General features: G+C 43.4%; 1 protein-coding gene across 3 annotated transcripts in view; it reads right to left on the reverse strand.

Annotated features, from left to right (window-relative positions):
* The window catches only part of b4galnt3b (beta-1,4-N-acetyl-galactosaminyl transferase 3b), a 241,886-nt gene that overhangs the window by 26,902 nt on the left and 197,858 nt on the right, over window positions 1–17,126 (reverse strand). For all 3 annotated transcript variants that reach the window (XR_013580218.1, XM_078568192.1, XM_078568191.1), the window contains exons 14-17: window positions 13,882–15,325; window positions 12,138–12,436; window positions 9,261–9,414; window positions 7,843–7,915 (exon numbers count right to left, since the gene is read on the reverse strand). Coding sequence is in view for 2 of the 3 variants with exons in the window: in XM_078568192.1 (XP_078424318.1) it covers window positions 7,843–7,915; window positions 9,261–9,414; window positions 12,138–12,436; window positions 13,882–15,325 (1,970 nt within the window). In the remaining variant the exon portion in view is untranslated. The remainder of the gene's footprint in view (window positions 1–7,842; window positions 7,916–9,260; window positions 9,415–12,137; window positions 12,437–13,881; window positions 15,326–17,126) is intronic.

Below are 17,126 nucleotides of genomic sequence, written 5' to 3' on the forward strand. Positions count from 1 at the left end.
AATAAGCACTTCTAGTGCAGGCATTTGGGGGAATTTTAGGGTCAGCATATCACACAAGATATTTCATCCATTAAAATTATTTTTAAAAAATTACCCCTTCACCTGAATTCCTGATGTAAATTCCCATCGTGTGAAACACTGAACTACGAATGCTGAGTTATAAAATGGTACCACACACATCACTTATTGTAGCTAAACAGTGTCGATATTATCCCTAGGATTTTCGTAAATGCCATCTTCCATAAACTCCATCAATGCTATCTTTTTCAACAAGTTTTCAGTAAAATATACTGGGCACGAAAAAACACACATAAAGATCATGTCTTCCAAACCGAGAAGAAACATTTTGAGCTATTGAAGGATGAAGTGGCAATGTTTACAGGTCTGTTATGAGTGATGACCCAATGCAAGATGATGAATTCGGAGTATTATACAGGAAAGGCATTGGAATGTATATCATCCTGTAAGAATAGATGAAGGGTTTTGCATTAATATTTCTCTCTGAGGCAGAGGAGGTACGAGGCTGTGACTTCATTTTGTTAGCTTCCACAGAATTTTAATTTCTAGTTAATCATTTTTCTTTTCCATGCTGAATTCTTGATTTGGGCCAAAGATGAACGAGAGACTTCCTTTAAGCTAGTGAGCAAGAGCCGCCTGAAAGTGGTTTGATGTGACTGTCCTTCTAATTTTGCTTCTCCTCTTCCCCGTAAATTCACATCCAGCAGTTTAGCCAATTGAACAATAGACTTAGACCAGAAAATCACTGGATCTTTTACCCTTACATGGTGGATTTAAAAAAAAGCATGTTGGTTTGGGTTGAAGGGAGAAAACTGGAGGCTGCAGGGAGCAGTGCTCAACATGCTGTGTTGGTATCTTGTGACTGTCCAGCAATGAAAATGAGTATTAGTCCCATAGTGTGTTTTGTGTCTCTAAAAATACAACCTTCACAAGTGATTAATTCTCCTCCCTCATCCCTGTAGGCAAGTGCCTAATCTTTGCTCGACACTTCCCTATGTCAGCAACCCGGAGAGCCATAAATCAGTGTGTGGGGAACAGTGAGCCCAAGCTCTCATCCCCTCATGTTTATTTCCATGCATCCCAGCTCAATTTGCTGCCACTGTGCCATTCCCAAAATCCAATTTTATTTAAATCACCAGTGATGATGAATAACACCAGGCTGACAACTACTTAAGGAAAACACATTTGTATTGCATTTTCTATTATGTTAAAATATTTTGCAGAGTTTGCACACTGTCCACAAAATCTTATTTCCTCTGTCACAATTTTGAATCACAATTTTTATTTCAACATTTATTGTTGAAACTTCGGGCCAGATTTTGGATGAGTCATTAGGGCTCCGGAGCCATTTAAAAATGGCAGTTAGGACCCGATTCCCGGATTCCCACCCCCATTCTCACTGGCATGGATAAAGGTGCGGGTAGCAAGTCTCATTTGCGGACTTGCTACCTGCATCCTGCAATCCCAACCCGGCCGGCTCCATTGTGGGGTAGGCACTCTCTAACACCTTGCAATTTGTGTGCAGTTGGGCCAGCTTCCCACGACTTTGGTTCTTGGTTCCTCTGAGGAACTGTGAACCATTAGTCTGGATTTGGGAACCTTTTGAAAGATAAGGCCAAAGGTCTTACCCATACCCTCTCCATGCCAACTCATGACCCTCACCGACCCCCTCCCCCCCCCCAGTAGCTCCTCATATTCTCCATGCCAACTTAAACCCCCCACCCAGCCCCACACATACCCTCTATGCCAACCCATAATGCTTCCATGCCCGTTTACCCAGTGTGCACTCTGTACAGAGCCAATGAACCCTATAATATCAATGGCATGTGTGGAACTGCTTAAAATACACCCAATCATAATTTTCTGTTACTACAACCTTATAAAAGTATCAACTAGATCTTTAAAGTATCAATAACAGAAGCACTTAACACCTCTTTATCTTGTGCAAATAAATATTGAGCCAAAGAGATCACAGAAAAAAATAGATTATAATATCATAAAGCAAAGTTTTCCTATCTCTGCACCTGTATGAAGAGTTATCCTTTTATGGGTGCCTGGGCTTTCAGACAACCCTTAGCACATAATTTAGGGGATAGTTTAGAGGAAAGATATGGATGTGGTGAGACATTGGGTACGAGTGGCCAGCAGTCAGGGCATGGGACAAGGGTACTGTAGGTGCCAATTCGCCAGAGGGCGAGGCCCCATGCAGAGAACTCAAATGTGCATTTCAATGGAGCAGGCTACAGAACAAGGCTGATGTGTATGTGCAAAGAAATGCTTGGTGCATTGGCAGGGCTGTCAGAAAGCCTACGGCAATGGCAAGGAGCATGGAAGAGTCTGGCACCAACTTTTCACAGGGCTTTATGCAAAAACATGCAGTCCATCTTGCAGTGTGGAATTAATGGCCAACTCCATGAGCACAATTGTAGACCCAAACATGATGCAACGTCAGATTGCATTTCCCATTACAGACCACAGAGAGGCCACCCAATGTCTGAGTGCTGCCGTGGAGGTTCAGACTTTTGTCATGTAAGCTCACCTTGCTGCCTTGCCAGCTCAGACTGCTCACATGAAAGCTCACCTTGCTGTCTTCACAACTGCCAATACCAGTGTGCAAAGGGACTAGCAGGGTCTCATTGCTGTCTAGCAATCTTTCCTCTTGCCAGCTGCTAGGATTGATTAGATGGCTGAACATCTCTCAAGATGACTACATTTGTCCTCCAACTACATACACTCCATCAGTGCTCCTGCTGTTGCCTGTCAACCAACCAGCAAGACATGCCAAGATTGTGCAGTTCAAAGATAAATCTTCTAGGGCCAGATTTGATTGAGCTTACCCTGCAAGGCACCTGCCATTGAAAAGTCAGCAGCCTTTGACTAGCCATGCTGCAGCCACTGGTGTAGCATTGCATAGGAACACCAGAACAGACAAAGGGGTATGGAAGACAGGCACTACAGGAACGCACAGGGTATTGGTTAGTTAATGCTGGTATGCAATATGACAAGGATTCATTTATACACTTGGTTTGGAATCCTTGCTTTGTGTTAGCTTTCACTTTTGAATTGTTGTCAAGCAGACGCTATGATGGTCAGTCACAAATGGAAGATAAGGTGTGGGACTGTTGGTGAATGGGGATTTGGGGTTGTGTTTAATGGTATCTCAGTCAACTAAGTTGTTCAAAGACAAAGCAGTCTGAAAGGGAATGCCTAGGTTTTCTCTTCTTTCTTCTCTTGCTCACCATGTAGTTGTTAGCAAGGGTTGTGTCCTGGTGATAGTGATGTTGTTCAGCATACAACAAACCATCATGAATCTTGACACCTGTTCTGCTGAGTGCTGCAGGGCTCCTCCTGAGCAGGATCGTGTTCAGCATGTCAATGGTCGTCTCAATTATATTTCATGATGCAGCACAGCTTTCATTGTACTCATGTTACATGTGTGTGCATGGATTGTGCACCAAAGTCACCAGCTTTGTTGTCAATGGACAGACCTCGTCACCAGTAGGCAGTCTTTGGTTTGTTGTGGTGGTTCAAATACAGATGGCATGGTTGACAGCCACAAACTGAAGGCACCATGACTGCTGCTTTGATGTGATTGCTTCATTGCCAATGGTCACACATCAGCCAGAAATTCAGTTAGTGGAATTTCTTATGGTTACATCTCAGAATTGACATGCAGCCCCCATAAAGCGACATATGTGCAGTCAATGGCTCCTGCGGAATAAGGGAAGCCTGCAATCTTCTCACAGCCAAGTATTTGCTCCAGCTGCTGCTCACTGGCAAGTAAGAATGAAATATAGTCAGCTTCTGAACAGAAAGCATCAGTGACCTGCCTTACACAACAGTGCATGGCATACTACAAGGTGTTACTAATATCTCCAGCTCAGCCTAGAAGGAGTCCAAAGCATAAAAGTTCATAGGCAAGGACATCTTCACAGCTACTGTCACTAAAGTCCTCACCCTGCTCTGAGGTTGCAGCTCTGCCTGCAGCAGGTGGCAGCTTTTGGCAAGGACCTTTGTACTGAAGCTCAGACTCATTGTTCAACACCAAGGGTGGAATCGCCCCAGATCTGCACTAAGTGTGGCAGCGGGCGGGTAAAAGCATGACCAAACAGAGACTGGGTGACCGCTTTGCGAAACATCTTCGGTCTGTCCGCAAGCATGACCCAGACCTTCCTGTCGCTTGCCATTTCAACACACCACCCTGCTCTCATGCCCACATGTCCATCCTTGGCCTGCTGCAATGTTCCAGTGAAGCTCAACGCAAACTGGAGGGTCAGCACCTCATCTTCTGATTAGGCACTTTTATATCCTTTCGGTCTTAAGATTGAGTTCAACAACTTCAGATCATGAACTCTCTCCTCCATCCTCACCCCTTTTTAGCCCCGCCTTTCAGCCAATTTCAATCTTTTTTCCCATACCGTCCCCCACTAGGTCCATCTGTCATTTGCTCATCCTGCTTTCTACTCTCAATGTCACCATTGACACCTCCTTTAGCCAGTGTCACCACCACCAACACCCCTTCGACCTTTTGTTTATGACATCTTTTGCAATCTCTCCTTTGCCTCCACCTATCACTGGCCTTCTATCCAGCTTCACCTGTCCCACCCCCCTTAAACACTATATATTTCACCATATTTTTACTTCTCTTTAGTTCTGAAGAGGAGTCATACGGACTCGAAACATTAACTCTGCCTTTCACTCCACAGATGCTGTCAAACCTGCTGAGTTTTTCCAGCAATTTTTGTCTTTGTCACAGATGCCAGTCTTCAGCCAATTCGATTCACTCCACCTGATATCAAGAAATGGCTGAAGGCACTGGATACTGCAAAGGCTATGGGCCCCGACAGTATTCCGGCAATAGTACTGAAGGCTTGTGCTCCAGAACTTGCTGCACCCTTAGCCAAGCTGTTCCAGTACAGCTACAACACTGGCATCTATCCAGCAATGTAGAAAATTGCCCAGCTAAGTCCTGTCCAACAAAAGCAGGAAAAATCCAACCCGGTCAATTACTGCCCCATCAGTCTACTCTCAATCTTCAGTAAAGTAATGGAAGGGGTCATCAACAGCGCTATCAAGCAGCACTTGCTTAGCAATAACCTGTTCACTGATGCCCAATTTGGGTTCCGCCAGGGCCACTCAGCCCGACCTCATTACAGCCTTGGTTCAATCATGGACAAAACAGCTGAACTCCTGAGGTGAGGTGAGAGTGACTGCCCTTGACATCAAGGCAGCATTTGACCGAGTGTGGCATCAAGGAGCCCTAGCAAAACTGGAGTCAATTGGAATCAAGGGGAAACTCTCCAATGGTTGTGGTCATACCTAGTACAAAGGAAAACGGTTGTGGTTGTTGGAGGTCAGTCATCTCAGCTCCAGGACATCACAGCAGGAGTTCCTCAGGGTGGCGTCCTAGGCCCAACCATCTTCAGCTGCTTCATCAATGACCTTCCTTCCATCATAAAGTCAGAAGTGGGGCTGTTCGTTGATGATTGCATAATGTTCAGCACCATTTGCGACTCCTCAGATGCTGAAGCAGTCCATGTACAAATGCAGCAAGACCTGGACAATATCGACACTTGGGCTGACAAGTGGCAAGTAACATTCCCGCCACACAAGTGCCAGGCAATGACCATCTCCAACAAGAGAGAATCCAACCATCACCCTTGATGTTCAATGGCATTACCATCACTGAATCCCCCACTAGCAACATCCTGGGGGTTGCCATTGACCAGAAACTGAATTGGACTAGCCATATAAATACTGTGGCTACAAGAGTAGGTCAGAGGCTAGGAATCGTGCAACAAGTAACTCACCTCCTGACTCCCCAAAGCCTGTCCATCATCTACAAGGCACAAGTCAGGAGTGTGATGGGATACTCCCCACTTGCCTGGATGAGTACATCTCCCACAACACTGAAGAAGCTCGACAGCATCTAGGACAAAGCAGTCCGCTTCATTGGCACATCCACAAACATTCACTCCCTCCACCACTGACACGCAGTAGCAGCAGTGTGTACCATCTACAAGATGCACTGCAGGAATTCACCAAGGTTCCTTAGACAGCACCTTCCAAACCCACAACCACTACCATCTGGAAGAACAAGGGCAGCAGGTACATGGGAACACCACTACCTGGAGGCTCACCTTCAAGTCACTCCCAGCCTGACTTGGAAATATATCACTGTTCCTTCACTGTTGCTGGGTCAAAATCCTGGAACTCCCTTCCTAACAGCACTTTGGGTGTACCTACACCACATGGTCTGCAGCAGTTCAATAAGGCAGCTCACCACCACCTTCTCAAGTGCAACTAGGGATAGGTAATAAATGCTGGCCCAGCCAGCGAAGCCCACATCCCATGAATGAATTAAGAAAATCAAGGTTAAAATTAATTTCTAGCTAGTGCTTGAACATTGAAATGACTTTAAATTATCTGTGTAGTGTTTCTTGTCATCCCTTTGCTTCTGTTAGCTTTGGCTGCAGCCCAATATGTCTTTATTTTTGCCCTGCTTCAATTTTCAGCTGTTTATCAATTTACCCGACAGCCTTCTTCAGGCCAGGCCCTGGCCTAATATGGCCTCACCGTCTTGGTCAGCTTAGGACCCAGCCCAGGGTGGTCTTCTGTCTTTGTCAGCCCAGGCCCAGGCTCTGGTCCTGCCCAGGTTTGTCTCTGGCCAGATTATGGCCTAATTTGACCCTGCTGTTTTTGTCAGCCCAGGTCCTGGCCTGATATGTCTTTCTATCTTTCTCTATTGTTGTCGGCCTTCTCCATATTATGGATCCCCACCACCACTGCTGTTGTGGATCTTTCTCTTCCCCATCCTTATTGTGCATTTCTCTTCCGCTTAGCTTTGCTGTCCTGTTACATTGTAACTGCCTGTTGTGAATTCCACACTCCCATGATGAAATTTACTAATCCCATAGTAACAGATGTGTGCTCTGTTTTGAGGAGAGCTGACATGACATTTTACTGGAACAATGGCATTACAAATATGAAGACAGATGACAGGTTTGAAACCTGCATGTAACATCACAGCGCATCAACTGGTTTGAATTAAACTTGCAAAATTACTTCAGGGTGGGCACACCTAATTATACTGGAGTAAAATCCTGAAGATCTGAATAAAAATATTTTACTGATATTTTTGACCCAATGTTTTCTCATTGCTTATTCACACAATGTCAACTTAGATAATAGATCTAAATCAATCTAATTCAGTAGCTAACAAAGAAAAGTTACTTATTTAACTGCAGGCTTCATTAAAATCAATTCTTACACAATCCAGTTGACCTCGTCATCCTGAAAATAATCCCAGAAAATATGTAAATTTAGATTATCACAAATGATCCCTGATAAACTCATAGTTTGGTAGGAAATATTTTGGTTACATCAGATCTTTTAGAAAATGTAAGTAATCATCAACTTATTACTACATTCCACTTAATTGTGTTCAATGATTCAATGCCGAAGGAGGCCAGTTGTAGGGAGACAAACAGAGAGGTTGCAGGTGATAGCATGTCAGACAGCAATTGTAAGTAAAAATAATAATGTTTAAACAAAGTCGCTGGATCTCTGAAACATCTTGCTGTTGGTGAAATTTGACAATGGACAAATACTGCCTAATGTGTTTTGTACACAGCATTCGTGAGAAAACTGATGAACATTTTACACAGATTACCTGAGCATTTTGCTCAGTTCAGGGAATTCATAAAACAGCAAGTGCTTTAGGGCCCTGTTCAGATCAGGCACATATTTATCTGCTATCGAGTAGACTTCAGTAATAAAATTTATCACAATGTTGAAAGTATTAACGAAGTTACTCTTCCTTACCTTAATTACATCTATTCCAGCCTGCAGACCGGCTGAGCGCTCAAAATTCCCCTCAAGTTTCACATATTGATACCTGTTCACAAAGCATGAACTTTGGGTTAAGCAGTGTGCACATTTCAGCTCTTGCTTAACTACACACTTGTTCCAGGAAAAATGTCGTTGTCTTTAGTGAACCATTTAGGGAAGGAGGATTTTGTTGTTGGGCCTCAGGTGGGGGAGGGTGGGTCCGGTCAGGCCTAGTGGGGGGTGGAGGGAGCTGTGTGTCAGGTCAGGTCGAGCCGGGCCTTGGGTGTGAGGGAGGGGGGCGGTGGTCAGGTCAAGGGGGGGTTGGTTAGTCGAGGGGGCAGCGAGGAGGTTGAGGGAGTTCCATGGAGTTTTGGGGGGTGGCAGAGAGGGGTGGGGGAGTCCCATGGTGGTTGAGTGCTATAATTACCCAGAAGCTAGAAGTGGTTTTAATTCTTCTAACTTTTTCTAGGTAACTATTGCTGTATGACAGTTGGAACCATCTGAAGTTTGCGATTTAAATTGCATTGTCGGATGGTTCCCAGTGCAGGGCAATTGCCCAAAGGAAGTTTGAACTTCTGGGCAATAGTCATGCAATTTTTACCTGGAAATTTCTTGCAGGGGGTGGGAGGGGGGTTCCCCAGCACATCTTTGGGGTATCCCCCAGATATACTGCCTTGGAGCTTGGAAGTTACAGGCCAATGTATCTTAATTCCAACCTCTAAGGAATTCCCTCTGATGCATGAAAGGGTTCTTATCCCACTTGTGACACCAGCTATACTTTTGGGAGTGAGATTAGCAGTTGAACATAGACTTGAGTCAAAATCACATATTTGCACCAAGAAGCAGCTCGACACCATCCAGATTCAGTTTGTGTAGGACCTTAGAGCCAGTGGAGAAAAGCTCCATTGCACAAGCATTGGCTGCATCGAACCTGGGTCCTAAAGGTGCATATACAATTTTGTAGTCTGCTGCTCCACTGGATTCCCCTCTAGTGCAAATGCTTGGATATTATAACATGTGAGAAGCCTAATTATGTATAACTGTCACATATGGTCAATGCTATAGTCAAAGGGAAGCAAATACTCAGAATGGAAATGTATTACAAGTCCTAGACTTGAAGGATGATCTGTAGAGGTGTTATAATGGGTTTCATAGCATTAGTGTACAATGGTGTCATTACTGTTAAATCTAATCAGAGTTCCTCCTTTGCAGAGGAGACTGTAAAGTAGTTCTCTGTTTTCATATTAGCCAAATAAAAATGTTTATTAATTCCACATGGCCATAGTAATACAATGAGCATGCAGCCTGCCCAGGCTAGTTTTTATATCCATGTTCTAACTTCATTGCAAAAGCTTTGTTTTTTGTTATCAGGTTTTTGAGGATAAACTCCAGTAGGAGAAAGTTGCAGCTACCTGGTCAGCATGCTATGTTTCAGAGCTTTTTCAACATCCATGTCTGTACTACTGTAATCAGTGATGATGATATTGAAGTACTCATCTCCTGTAGCTCTATACAACTCTTCCATATCAAAGATAAATTGCTGCACCCACCGAGCTTGATTTTTCACTGTGGAATGAATGCAGAAATTATTGCAAACACTACGCTTAGTGGGGAAAATCACAAGTTCAATAACAGCAAGCAAATTCACTTATCTACCTCCAATATCCCTTCCCACTCACAAACCATTTTTGGCCTCTTTTACTGATCTTTACGACCATTAAGCACTTGAACCCTTTCGACATCAAACATATATTCAGATCTAAAAAGATGCACTGAAACCAACACTGAAATGGTGTTGTCAAAATAAACTAGACACTTCAGCTGGAATATTTGAAAAATCATCAATTTGTCCTGTAGCCTGGCTTTTAATCCATTACCTTCCCATGTCACAGGCTAACCTTCAATTAAGGCAAGCTTGTTCAGTCCGCGATGCCTCTCTTTGTGGCCCCGCAGCTAGTTTTTAATGCCAGTCAAACAGGTAAGTTTGAATGGAACATTCTGCGCGGAGCTGCTCCTCCAATCAGAGGCCGTTTCTCTCCTGCGTTTCTGCTGATAGGCTCACTAGTGAGCACAATAGCAGCAGCAAACATGGGAGAGAAATAAAATGTGATTGGAGGAGCAGTGAAAACCAGCAGGTTTAGGACCCCAGTGAACAGAGGTGCTGGGCAGTGTGGACAAGGGAGCAGAGGTACTGGAGACTGGGGCCCAGTTGTCCGCTGGGGCGGGGCACGAGACAGCCAGAGCGTGGCCCCCCAGGGAGTGGGGCTGCCGGGGAGCGGGCCCCCCACCCCAGGGAGCGGGGCTGCCGGGGAGCGTGGCTCCCCCGGGGAGCGGGATTGCCGGGGAGCAGGGCCTAGCCAGCCCAGAGAGGGGCTCAGGCGTCCAGAGCGGGTGGGGGAGGCAGGGTGGGAGTGGGGCTCACGCGGGCGCGAGCAGGGCCCGGGGGGTGAAGCAGCTGGAGTGGGGATCAGGCAAGTTCAAGTGTGGCCCAGGCGGGTGGGAGTGGAACACGAGGCAGTTGGAGGAGTGCCCAATGGAGTCTGAAAGTGAATGACTGGAGACTGTGAGATAGAGTGTTGCGGGGGCGGGTGCGTTGTGAGAGAGTGTTGCGGGGGGCGGGTGCGTTGTGAGAGTGTGTTGTGGGGGGCAGGTGCGTTGTGAGAGTGTTTTGTGGGGGTGGGTGCGTTGTGAGAGAGTGTTGTAGGGGGGCGGGTGCGTTGTGAGAGTGTGTTGCGGGGGGCGGGTGCGTTGTGAGAGTGTGTTGCGGGGGGCGGGTGCGTTGTGAGAGTGTGTTGCGGGGGGCGGGTGCGTTGTGAGAGGGTGTTGTGGGGGGTGGGTGCGTTGTGAGAGAGTTTTGCGGGAGGCGGGTGCGTTGTGACAGTGTGTGTGCTGTGAAACTACATGGAGAGGGTGTGAGAGTGAGAGAGAGTACAAGAGGTGAGGGAGTGAGATTGTGAGGGTAGTGTGTGCACAGATGGCAGAGTAAGTCCGTAAGTCTGGCTCACTCAGTATCAGGGTTTCACCCTCACCCACACACACCATCATGCATTCTCATCCACTCTCACAGTGGGTGAGGGTGTGTAAGTGAATACCCTGAGACTGGCAGTGAGCAAGACACACATTCACCCTCTTGTTACTCATTGTTTTTTTGCTCAGCAAGTAGTTTCTTTTCAAACCTCAGTTTTATTTTGAAATTCATGTTTATTGTTGTGCCAAAGTTTATCCTTCCGAAATCTGCTCATCAGCTCTTTGAGTGAGAAAAATTTTGAAATGTGGTTCCCCACGTGTAAAGGTTGGGCAAGCCTGAACTAAATCAAGAAAATGCCCATTCATGAGCTCTTGTTAATTACAATAGACCATTGAGAGATCAAAAATAGTTCTGAAAAGTTAACTTCATTTAATCAAATCTAAGCCAAAAAGATCAAGTTTATATTGCTCCTTTTGATGGGTGGCTAATCCTCATTTTGTACAATACTGCTTCTTTTGCTACAGAAATGGAACACACTACCAATTGCACTATGGTCACTAGTTTAGCAATAGTAATTTGTGGAGGGGAAGGGAAGGGATAGAACAGCAAGTGCAATGTGGTTATAGAGTAACCAAACCATTTGAGAAACAGTCACATTTGGTTAAGCAAATAATTAGTGGTAGTGATTGGGTAACAAGTCAAATTTGTACTGGTCGCACAATATTAATCCAACAGGTTGCTGGTAAATAGTTTAAGCCAGTTGTGCACATGTGGCATGATGGGAGGTTCAGTCAGGTTGGTTAACGGCTGGTTGGATAATAACTAGTATTGATTTTTTAAATTCATTCTTGGGATGTGGGCATTGCTGGCTAGGCTAGCATTTATTGCCCATCTCTAATTGCCCTTGAGAAGGTGGTGATGAGCTGCCTTCTTGAACCGCTTATTGGCATTACTTAAAAACGAGAGGCACATTCCTCCCTTGCAGTTGATATGAATAATCTGGACTGGGCTATCTGCTCAGCATCTTCAAAAACGTACAACTGTGAAAGAATGCAATGCAGTAGCCATGTTACTTTTCAAATCAATCCATTTTTAATATTAAGTAGTTAGTAGGTGTATTCCTACATAATATTCCTCCATTTAAAACCAACAGTGGCTGCTTGATAACATTTAACTAAATTATTTAAATATTAGTTGCTTCAAAGTCTAATGAGCTGCTAAGAGCCATAGTCCTCATTTTGATTTCTGAAACCTGCTATCAGAGCCCTCTTAAAAATGATATCCTCCTCCCTCACATGTAGATGTTAACATACACCTTTACCTGGAACTATAAAGTGTACCACAGCATTGCGCTGCCACTTGAATCCAGTTGGTGTACATAGCATAATCTTTTCTTGATTTTCCCTAAGTTGCCGACCTCTGTGCCTGAAAACGTTTCTCATCTTCCGTTCATCATCACCATCCATATAATAACCATTTCTGTTGAGGCCATAAATGTACTCCGATAATCGCACAATTGTTTTTTTATTCACCAACAGTGCAAGCTCCAGGAGGTATCGACTTCCATGTATGCGATCAAGGCGTTTTTCAATGCTGACTAATTGATGAAGTGTATATATTCTGTCACCAAATAAATAAATAATTCTTAGAATGAACACTGTAAGAATGCTTCATTTAACTTGCAATTACTTGTGTTATGCATCTTCCACCTTCAACGTTATTACATAACCTAATGTTTTAGCTTAAGCTTCCCTTACATCTTACCGGGCATATAAAAGCAAGAACGACATGTTAAAGAGATTTAAGCTTTCCTCCAGCTCATTGCCTTGCAAAATTCCAGCAAGGTTAACACACAAGATGTCAGCATTTTAGGTGGATCAGTTTCCACGTTTAAAACCTTAACCTTAACTTTAGTCTAGGCCAAACAGCCCAATGTTTCCAATTGCCACACTAGCAACTTTCTCGCCTCGCTGAGTTATACTATTAGAGAACTCTGAAGCATTAGTGGTTAAAAATAATGTTATTAAAAATACAATATTAAAATTATACTTTGATCACTTTTATCAAAAAAAAGAAAAATTTGCATTTATATGGCGCTTTTCATGACCACCGAACCTGTCAAAGTGCTTTATACCAATGAAGTGCTTCTGAAGTGTAGTCACTGTTGTAATATAGGAAACATGGCAACCAATTTATGCACAGCAAACTCCCACAAACAGCAATCTGATAATGACAAAATAACCTATTTTTGTAATGTTGATTCAGGTTTAAATATTGACCAGGACACCTGACTCCCCTGCTCTTCTTCAAAATAGTGCCATGGGATCTTTTACATCCACCTGAGCAGGCAGATGGGGCCTTGGTTTAATGCCTCATTCAAAAAAATGGCACCTCCAAAAGTGCAGTACTTCCTCAGCACTGGAGTGTCAGCCTTGATTTTTGAGTGCATACCCTGAAGCAGGATTTGAACCCAGAACCTTATGACTCAGAGGCAAGAGTGCTACCCACTAAGCCACATCTTCTGTTTAGTGTTTTTAAGGAGTTGCCATTGTACCTCAAAAGTTTATGTAGGACGTGGGGAAAAATTGATGGAAAATACTGATATAAGCACAGAAAAAAATAGACAATTCTTCTCAATAGCCTAGGCTTTCTGGTCTCAACCCATCAGTTTTCCAAGGGGATCACCCTACATTAAAAAAGTAAGTATGCTGATAGATTCCTATGAGACTGCCCTTCCCCACATCCACCTAACTCCCACCTTGAGTACTAGATAGCCTTTTTAGATGACAATTAATGAAGAAACCATTTTGCAACTGTTATACTGAATACAAATAGAGTTGTACACAGTCATAGACTGTCTCGGTTCTATTCATTTTCTGAAAAAATTGCATTGCTGTGCTTGTGGTGTCTTAAGCTGAAAGTGGACAGCATGCAAAGAAATTTACAGAAGGGCTTCTGGAACATATCCTGAGCGATTTTCTCTTAAACAGTTGTAATGTTTTTCACATAATAACCAGTCATCAGTACATTCAGATGTGAAAAAAAGAATGCAGGTCATCACTTACCCTTTATGCTTCTCATTCAGCTTTCTCATATACATTTCTGCTACATCTAGAGCTTCTTGTTCTTTCATCAGCAGGTTTCCAGACACATTGCACCGAAGATCAATCCAGTCTGACCGTAAGGCATTGAAGTCCATATTGTTAACTGTGAAAGTCTGTTCCCAACTAATTGCTTTGTCGTATGCATGTTGGTAAGAGGTCTCAGCCTCTGCAATTTCTTCTTCATCCTCCTCTTCTATTGTCTTCTTACTGTTAATTGCTGTATCCATTGAAGAGATACGTCTCCACTTCTCCGCCTTGCCCCCATACTCTCGCAGCTTTTCTTTCATCTTATCTTTTGATCTTCCAAATACTGCGAAATTTTTACGTTCAGTATATTCATATTCTTTTTCTGGCCCCTGCTCATTTGTAGGTGATCGAATTTTGTCCAACTGCTCTTCTACTTCGATTGGCTGCTCCTCTTTCATGGACAGAAGAAACATGGGGATTGTTGGTCCTGGATTCTCAGCACCATTGTACATTTTGTTACTTTGATCATGACTAGATTTGTTTGAGCCTTTGATTTGTTTTTGAGCATGAAGGACATCCTCCTGCAACTTGGATGGTGACTCTAATTCTCTATGACTTGTTAACAAATTAGTTCCCTTTTTACTCTCCTTTTCGTTCTGAAAGGTACCATTATTCCTGTTCACCTTTTGTCCTGACAAGGTAATTGGTTGCTGGGCATAAATTGTCCTCTTTGGTTTTTGAACAACCATTTCTCCTTGATTCTCTCCTAATCTATGAATGTGTCTCTCAGGAAATTGAACTCTACTAGTACTTCTGTCAATATCTAGATTTTCTCTCTGAAAAATATCCTGGGTAGCAATACTGTTGGCTCTAGCCTTCTGCCTCACAAAGGATTTTGATGATTGTCTTTCTAAGTCATGATCTGATGCTGCATAGTTCTTTTCTGAAAAACTGTGGGAGACCTTGTCAGTTTTCTGACTTAGAGAGTGGGTGCTCCACATACTTCCTGCAACAGAAGCAGTTTCGCTGCTTCTGCCCTTCGTTCCTATATGTACTGGAACTCTTTCCGTTAGCCTAGAGTCTGCATTCTTAATAAGATCAAATACATTATCACTAGATTTGTATTCTGCAACATAGAATAACTTTCTTCTCCTTTTAAAAGCATAGTCATCATAGTCATCCCCATAATCTTTCGCCGTGACTGCTTGCTGTCTGCCATTCGAGTTTGCAAAGTGCTTGCCCTCCTGAATACTTGATGTGCGTTTTTTTTTACTTCCGACTTCCTCGGGATTCTTTTGGTGTTGCTCCCGGAGTGCATCCTCTGGAGCCACTGGTTGTGGGAATTGATCCTCATCTTCATAATCATATTCTTCCTCTTCCAATTCAGCATTGCCCCCCAGCTCTTCCTCTTTATCATTCATTTGCTTATTGGGTTTTCCTGCAAAAATCAGGAACAACATCATATTTCGCTGTAACTCTTTGCATACTGCAATGAAGATTTTCATTTACTTTTAAAGGCAACTATAAATTGACTTATTTAGTCAATTTTTAACTGTGACAAGGACAATGGTTTTTATTTTCTGAAGCTGTTAAGCAAGACTATTCTCTAAAGTGGGGCACAGTGACAGATTTCAGATTTTTGTTAACTATAAATAAAATAGCAAAGGAATAATAATTGACCTTTACAAAAACAAAAATACCTGGAAAAACTCAGCAGGTCTGGCAGCATCTGCGGATAGGAGCACAGTTAACGTTTCAAGTTAACTGTGCTCCTCTCCGCAGATGCTGCCAGACCTGCTGAGTTTTTCCAGGTATTTTTGTTTTTGTTTTGGATTTCCAGCATCCGCAGTTTTTTGCTTTTTCCTTAGTGAATAATTGACCTTTGCCTTATTAAAATGAATCTCATTATTATCAATTACATCCTTAACATACAATTAAAATACAGGAGACCATGGTAAATTATTAGTGGAAACTGTAAGAATGTCGGAGCATTAGTGTTACCTCATCAAAAAAGACTGATTTGTCAAAGAGGGTTGATGAAGGCAATGTGGTTAATGTGGTGTACGTGGACTTCCAAAAGACATGATAGAGTGCCACAGAATAGGCTTGTCAGCAAAGTTGCCACCCACAGAATAAAAGGGACAGTGGCAGCATGGATACAAAGTTAGCTAAAAGACATAAGATAGAGACTAGTGATGAATGGCTGTTTTTTGGACTGAAGGAAGGTATAGAGTGGGATTCCCTAGGGGTCAGCACTAGTGCAAGGCTTTTCTTGATATATATTAAGGATTTGCACTTAGATACACAGGGCACCATTTAAAAATCTGCAGATGACACAAAACCTGGAAGTGTAGTGAACAGTGAGGTCGTTGGCAATACACTTCAAGGGGACACAGGCTGGTGAAATGGGTGGACATGTGCCAGATGAAATTTAGTGCAGAAAAGTGATACATTTTGGTAGAAAAAGAGTGGCAATATAAAATAAAGGGTGCAATTTTAAAGGGGTGCAGGAACAGAGACACCTGGGGGTACACATACACAAGTCATTGAAGGTGGCAGGGCAGGCTGAAAATACACGGGATCCTGGGATTTATATACAGATGCTACAATACGAAAGCAGAGAATTGATAAATCTTTACATTGATATATAATCACACCACTCCTGAGCTTGCCATCTCCTAATCTCTTCTTTCTCATCATCTCAATCATAGACAAGACCATTTCTGATCACTGTTGAATTCCTCACCATTCACGTCCTCCTTTCTTCTTGCAACCCCACTTCCTTTGCCTCCCGGCAAAAAAAATAATGTTCCCAAGTCACTTAGTGCAACACTTTCAAACTTCCAACAATCTAGCCTATTCACAACACTGCTCAATCACACCCTCATCTCCACCTTTATTGCCCTGTTCTCCCCATAAAACCCTATTACTCTCCCACCCTGGCTGTCCCCACTGGAATAGCCCCAAACGTTGCTCCTTTAAGTCCAAAGGGTGCAGATATATGGTGCACAGCTGGTTTAGCCATTCATCGCCAGATCTGACTGAACCACATCAAGCAATAACAGGCCCTGTTGTCCTCTGCCAAAAATTGCTCTACTCTAGAATCATTCTGGAATGCAAAGTTAAAATTCTGGCTTCTCCGTGACTAACCATCTCCCCTCTGTTGCCTCCCCCACCTTTACCTCCAACAACAAATGTGAGGAGCTCTGTTACTAAGAGTGGACAGTCAGTGCTCCATT

Source organism: Cetorhinus maximus, chromosome 22, assembly GCF_964194155.1.
Source record: "Cetorhinus maximus chromosome 22, sCetMax3.hap1.1, whole genome shotgun sequence".
Classification (NCBI taxonomy): domain Eukaryota; kingdom Metazoa; phylum Chordata; class Chondrichthyes; order Lamniformes; family Cetorhinidae; genus Cetorhinus; species Cetorhinus maximus.